Consider the following 7,178-nt stretch of genomic DNA (forward strand, 5'->3'; position numbering starts at 1 on the left):
GGGGGGGGGGGGAGAGGGACAGAGGGCGGGGGTACTGGAAACCTGCTGTTCCTCTCGCAGGGGATAGAATGTTCCTCCTTTCTATGCCCTCCTACCCCATCCCTGCCTCCCCCCAAAACAGCTCCAAGCAACAGCTCCAGGCAAGCTCCTGGGACCCCTACGCTCCACACCAAAGTCTAGCCCCTTACTCTCCCTGGAGCCTTTGCTCCTGCTGTCCCTCCTGCCCAGTCTGCCTTCAGCCCTGCCAGAGCCCTCCCTTGCCCCAGGGCGGGCCGGGGAGGCCTCCCTGGACTCACGCTCCTTGCCCACTCCATCCAGCCTGGTAGTGATCAGCTGCCTCCCACCTGCTCTGAGCTACCTGGGGGCGGGGAGCGTGCCTGTGTCCCTAGGGCCCCCACAGGGCTTGGCACGAGACAGGCAGCCCATGAGTGTTTGCCGAATGAACGGACATATGAATGAACTGATGGTGAATGAATGAATAACAGCTATCTGGGGAAAGAGGGATGGGGGAAGGCAAACCCGCGCTCAGTTCCAAGGGTCTCAGGTGTTGGGAGCATCCTGGAGCTGGGAGAGACCTGCAGCCAGGCCTAAGGCTGGTACTGGGTAAAGTGGGGGAGTGAGGGCTGTCTCTAGAGCTGTTCCTCCACTGAGTGTCCATAAAAAGGAAGTGTGTTTCTGTGGTGGAGGGTGGGGAGTTCCAACCTCTGCTTCCCTTCTCAAAAGGGGCTCTTCCGGCAGAGGAAGGCACTTGGGGCAAACAGCTCCAGAAGCTCCTGGACACAGACAGGAAATGTCTACCAAGACTCAGTTTTCTACCTATAAAGTGGGAAGTGTAACCCCGGCTCACAAGGGAGCTTCCCTGGGTCCTGAGATGATATGAGAAGGTCTTGGAGGTGCTCAGTACCTGTTAGCACCACCTGCAACTGTGCCTGTAACCTCCCCCTGTCATCATTCGTGAGTCCCCTCCTGGCTGGGCGTGGTGGCTCACACCTGTAATCCCAGCACTTTGGGAGGCTGAGGCAGGCAGATCACGTGAGGCCAGGAGTTTGAGACCAGCCTGGCCAACATGGTGAAACCCGTCTCTACTAAAAATACAAAAATTAGCCGAGTGTGGTGGTGTGCACCTGTAATCCCAGCTACTGGGGAGGCTGAGGCAGGAGAATCCCTTCAACCCCAGAGAAGGAGGTTGCAGTGAGCCAAGATCATGCCGCTGCACTCCAGCCTGGGCAACAGAGCAAGACTCTTGTCTCAAAAATAAAATAAAATGAAATAAAATAAAATCAAATAGCCCCCTCCAGGGAGCCCCCTGTGAATACCCCAGCTTGTGTCCCATCAACCCAAAGCCAGGGGACTCCAGGTGCTAAGCAATCAGGCCCCTGGGCACCCCAGGTGCTGGGCTGGGCTGCAGGACCCAGGAGCCATACAAGGAGCTCAGAGGAGGCAGGGAGAGGTCAGTGCTGGCTGAGGCAACAGGGGATCTCCCTGGGCCGTCCCCCACTACTGGGCTGCTACTGCTTCCAAAGGCCTGGAAGCAGGACCCGAACCCCAGTGTGCAAGGACTGTGAAGAGCTGGGTGGCTGCATCAGAGGACAGGAGCAAGAGGACGGTATTGAGAGCAGGCCGAGGCCAGATTTAAGGACCTGGGCCCAACCATGGTCCCCAGTGGGTTGCTGGAACCCATGCCCAGTTCCTTCTTCGCTAGTGAGGCCCCTAGGCTGCCCACCTCTCTCATTTCTCCTTCCCCAAGCCAGTCGCCACTGGCCTTGTCTGGCTACTTTCGGGTCCTCTATATTTAGGGCCTTGGCAGTTTCTAGGCTGTGGAAGGAGGAGGATCAGGGAAAACCCCGAAATAGCCTTGGGCCAGTCCCCAAGGCCACTTGGTGTGGGAGGCAGTGGGTCACTGGTCATCGTGAGACTTGGCTCATGCCTAGGTACACAGGGATGGGAGACAGTGGGAAGAGGCAGGGCAGGAACAGGCAGGCTCTGAAAGCTAGCAGTGATGGGGAATGCAGCTGTGCTCTGTGCCCTTTAGAGGAACAAAAACCCATGAGTAGAAGTGGCAGGAAGGCAGCTGGCAGCTGTGTGAGGACAGTTTCCTCCTTGGAACTGAGTCAAGATGAGCCAGTATGAGAGGTGGTGAGCTCCCCGTCCTCAGAAGTATGCAAGCCCTGGCTGGAGAGGATGCCACTCAGAAGATAGGCAGGGCACTGGTGAGGCACAGGGAAACTCCAGTACTCAGTGAGGGCCTCCCATGATCTCCAAACCCCTGCCCGACTCTGCAGCCAAATGCTTTGCATAGGATTTCCGAGGCTCAGTCTCACCGAGCCCAGCCGCAATCTTGCAGCTGTGGGCAGGCTAGGATTCTCAGCCTGTCAGCAGTAGACAAAGGCAGTCTGAATCCGGACTTCTCCACCTACCCTCTGTATCAACTTGGCAAATGACTTTCACTTCCTGAGCCTCAGTTTCCCAATGTGCAAACTGAGGATGTCTCCCTTATAGAGCTAAGATGAGGACTAAGTAGGGGAAGTCCTCAACACCTCTTATTCTCCCCTACTGTGGACCTGGTGCCACGATTAATGAGTCACCGTCCCTGCCCTCACAGTCCCTGCTACACCAGGGGCTTCCTCTTGCCACCCAAAGTGCTGGGGGGCGAGACCAAGAGCCAGGAACTCTGCCCAAGACCACCAGAGAATGCCCTGGAGAGGAGAAGTTTGAGGGGTCCTGAAGGATGAATGGGAGTTTTCTGGAGGAGTGAATCGGAGTGCTTGAAGACAGAAGTCCCCACACATGGGCGAAGGCAGAGATGTGAAGGGTAGTAACCCAAATGTGAGGGACTGTTTATGGGATGGTTAAAGAGGTGGCTGACAGGTCAGAGTTGTGTATGCTAGCCACAGGGGAAGATAGGGGGGTTGCAAGGGAGACGTGAGTAGGGCAGGCAGGGGGACACGGTGAGGAGCGAGATTCCGAGGCACCCCTCCACTGTAGATGGAGCCCCTTTGCTCAGAGGCAAAGCACTGGGCAGGGAACCAGGCACTGGGCTCCCAGGTAGGCATACCCCAAGAGCTCCGCTGCCCTGGGCTGGAGAGAGCCTGGAGCCAGGCACTAGGGCCAGCTGCTGTGGGGATGAGGAGGGAGGCGACAGATGGAGGGGCTGCTCCTCCCAGCCGTCACCAGCCAGAAGAGGCCAAGATGACCTAGTTCCTAGTGCCAGTGGTGGCAGGGGGTGGAGGTGCTTAAAGGCTGGGCCTGGAGGCTGAGACCCTTCTCCGAGCTCCTCTGCCTTCCCAGCCCACAGACCTCACTGGCAGCTCCCACTCCATCTCCCTCCAAGCCTCCAAGCACAGAAACCCACCTAGGGCTGCCCACCGCCCTCCCTTCCCCATTGTCATGGTAACTGCTGAGCTGGGCCTCATCAGACCCAGGGGGCCTGGAACTGGCGCTGCTCTCAGTGGTGGCACGCTGAGCGTGCTGGGAAGCTCACAGGGGCCACCATACATATGTGTGAGCGGAGTGCCTGCCTCACACCCCGCCCCACCCCCTCGCCCACGCTGACCACTTCTCTGCATCCAGGAGCCTGGGGCGCCCCGACGAGGAGCCCCAGGGGTGGGGAACTGCAGCCCCACAGACTTTGGACTCTGTTTCCTCCAGGCTCCCCTTCTCCCCTCCCACCCTCCTCCTCCAGGCAGCCAGTGCCCCTCGACCTTTGAGCTTTCCCCCTCTTCCTCTAGAGGGATTTCAACCCCTAGTTTAAAGAGGGGAAACTGAGGCTTGAGGAGCAGGGAGCTGCCTAAACCCTGCACATGAGGAAGGTGGTGGCAAGACCAAGATGGGGGGCCAGGAGTCAGGCAGCTCAGCCCTGGGACCTACTGAGAAGAGTGGGACGAGGGGCCCCTGAAACCTCCTCAAATCGAGCCAGGGACCAGGGGAATCCCCAGATGTCAGTGCCTGTTAGAAGCCCTAGACTCAAGACCCTGCTCTGCCTGCCACTTGGAGCCAGCATTTCACGTCTCTGATCCTCAGTTTTCTCATCTGTAAAATGGAAGGGTGAGAACCGCCTTTCTGCGTGGTTGCGAGGATTAACGGGATGGCTCAGGTGTAAAGCCCAAGGCACAAGAGACAGTTACTACCCTCCTTCCCTCCCCCACAGTCCTGCACCTGTCCTGTCCTTCTGACCTGTTCTCACTTTTCATGCCAGTCCCTCCTACCCAAGTGCACAGCAGGAAGCCCGGGGACAGCCCCTGGGCCCCAGCATGTGCTTCAGGTGCACATTCAGGGGCATTAAGGGCTCTGGAACTACTGATCAAGACCTTTCCTTTGCAGGGGGACACCCCACCCCTCTAACTACACCCCAGGGGCAGATCACCAAGACGTCTCCCCTGGCACGTCACCCAGCTCCAGCTCCTGTCCTATCAAAGCCCCTTCCCCTCGTGAGCAGCGGATCGCTGACAAATTCTCGCCCCCTCCCTAGTTCCCAGTCCCCCAGCCCTCGGTGACACTTTTCCCGCCCCCCCTCGGTTGTCACCCCGTCTGGTGCTCACAGCAAATGTCACTGTCCCCATTTTCCCCGCCGATCCCCCACCGCGGCCGCACTCCCGCACCCTCTCCGCTGCTCTACTTGTGGGTGGACCCCGGAAAGCTCAGGCGTCTTGGGGGGCAGTGCCCCTCCCCGGAAAGTTGGGGCTCCCACCCCTGGCCGCACTCACATGTCCTTGGCGGGCAGGTTCTTCCCCTCCACTATGCGGATGTACAGCGAGCTGCGCTTGGCCATCGCGGGGTCCCGGCTCGGGGGAAGCCAGACACCGGGGTCCGGGGTGGCGGGCGGCGGGCGCTGGACTGGGCTCCGCGGGGGGCGGCCCGGGGAGGGAGGCGGGGGCGGGGCGGCGGGGGCGGGGCTTCGCTGCCACTCCGCTCACCCCACCCCCGCCCCACGTGCTGGTACACTGCTTCCGGGCCTGCCAATCCGCGACCGGGATTCCCCGGAGCGGGGCGGGGCCTGCCGGGGCCGCGGCGCTCATTGGCCATGTGGGGTGTGAGGGGCGGGGCCTGTGCGGAGGCGCTGACGCTCGCCGGGCTGCGGGCACTGCCCGCGCGGTGGCTCTAGCGGGGCGCCCCTGGAGGCGCGGGTGGGGAATCCGGGCCACGTGGTCTGGGCCGCGGGTGCGTGTGGGCGGCGGGTGTGGTCCGAGCGGGAGTACCGAGGAACGCCGAGCACCGGGGGATGGGGGGGTGACTCTTGACTGTAAGCTGGGGACACGCGGGCCTTGGAGGGGGAGCGCGTGCAAGGGGAGGACACGTTCCCACCGCGCCGGGACCACCGGAGTCTGGCGGGTGGAAGGCCCTGCGTGGATGTGAGTTGAATGAATGAGCGTTCTGATGAATGTAACAAACAGCAAACAGGAGTGTTTATATCACAGCCACCTGGGCCCAGAAGGAGACAGCGAGAGCCCGGGTAGCTCAGAGGTTTTGGAAACTGGCATTTGGGTTTGAGAGACCTGTTTTTGTTTTGATTTTTTGTGCACCTGCTTGGGAGAAGCTGCTTTCTCAATTGTCACCTGATTTACTTCTCCAGCGTCCCCGCAGTGGGAACCTGGATGAGGTTCACAGTGGGAAGATTTCCTGTTGGAGGTCAGGAGGTCACACAGGTAGCACCCGGGCCAGGCTTGCCAGGCTTGCCAGGCTTGGCCTCCCACGTACTCCCTAATGGCAGGTCTTTCCACTGGGGCGAGATCCTTCTCACAGATTCTGTCCAGAGCGGAGTTTCTGGAATTATCCATCTTCATGGTTCAGTCCTGGGCCCCTGCACAGCAGAGACTGGCCCTGGCGAGCTGGCTCTCCTAAGGGCATTGTCGCAAGCATGACCACAGAGTTGGGTCGGGACCCAGCTTCACCACTCACTCCCTTGCTGGGTGACCCTGGGCAGCTTCCTGAGCTTCTGTGAGCTGGTTCAGTTTCATCGACTGCAAAGACGTAGGTGGTGATAGCAGAAACACCTGCCCAACCAAAGTACACAGAAGATAATGTGTGTGTGGGGGGGGAGGGGTTGTCTAGCACAGATTCTAGTTTCTGTTACATCGTTTTCCTATTTTGTTATTTGTATGGTACATGCACACGTTATCAAATTGAAGAGGCATTAGCCAAATGTGCTGGCTCAGGCTTGTAATCCCAGCACTTTGGGAGGCTGAGGTGGGCAGATCACCTGAGGTCAGGAGTTGGAGACCAGCCTGGCCAACATGGCCAAACCCTATCTCAACTAAAAATACAAAAATCAGCTGGGCATGGTGGTGGGTGCCTGTAATCCCAGTGACTTGGGAGGCTGAGGCAGGAGAACTGCTTGAACCTGGGAGAGGGAGGTTGCAATGAGCTGAGATCGAGCCACTGTACTCCAGCCTGAGTAAAGGAGTGAGACTCTGTCTCAAAAAACAAAGTACACAGGATATATTTGTGTGTGTGAGGGGGTTGTCTAACACAGATTCTAGTTTGTTTTATTGTTTTCTTTTCCTATTTTATTATTTGTATGGTACAGGCACATTTGATCAAATTCAAAAAATAGAGTTTGCAATGATTACAATGAAAAGTAAATCTGTAGCCAGGTGCGGTGGCTCATGCCCATAATCCCAGCACTTTGGGAGGCTGAGACGGGTGGATTACCTGAGGTCAGGAGTTCGAGACCAGCCTGACCAACATAGTGAAACCCCGTCTCTACTAAAAATACAAAAAAATTAGCGGGACGTGGTAGTGGGCACCTGTGATCCCAGCTACCAGGGAGGCTGAGGCAGGAGAATCGCTTGAACCTGGGAGGTGAAGGTTGTGGTGAGCCGAGATCGCGCCATTATACTCCAGCCTGGGCAACAAGAGCAAAACTCTGTCTCAAAAAAAAAAAAAAAAAAAGGAAAGTAAGTCTCGCAAGTCTCACCCAGCCACACAGATTCTCCCCCACAGGCATCTAGTGTTCTTAGTTCCTTGTGAGTCATTTTGGCGGCTGAGGGAGAATTTGTCTTTTATTTTTATATTTATTTATTTATTTATTTTTTGAGATGGAGTCTCACTCTCTTGTCCGGGCTGGAGTGCAGTGGTGCGATCTTTAGCTCACTGCAACCTCTGCCTCCCCAGTTCAAGTAATTCTCTTGCCTTAGCCTCCTGAGTAGCTGGGATTACAGGCACCCACCACCATACCGGCT

At 57.8% G+C, this 7,178-nt stretch overlaps 1 protein-coding gene across 1 annotated transcript in view; it reads right to left on the reverse strand.

The window, feature by feature from the left end:
• Positions 1 to 4,842, reverse strand: part of RASA4B (RAS p21 protein activator 4B) — a 34,559-nt gene extending 29,717 nt beyond the window's left edge. Inside the window, exon 1 of the mRNA XM_023218729.2 lies at positions 4,704 to 4,842. Coding sequence (XP_023074497.1) covers positions 4,704 to 4,768 — 65 coding nt within the window. The 5' untranslated portion in view covers positions 4,769 to 4,842. The remainder of the gene's footprint in view (positions 1 to 4,703) is intronic.
• Between the last annotated feature and the right edge of the window lie 2,336 nt (positions 4,843 to 7,178).

This window comes from Piliocolobus tephrosceles, chromosome 8 (assembly GCF_002776525.5).
Source record: "Piliocolobus tephrosceles isolate RC106 chromosome 8, ASM277652v3, whole genome shotgun sequence".
Taxonomy (NCBI): Eukaryota; Metazoa; Chordata; class Mammalia; order Primates; family Cercopithecidae; genus Piliocolobus; species Piliocolobus tephrosceles.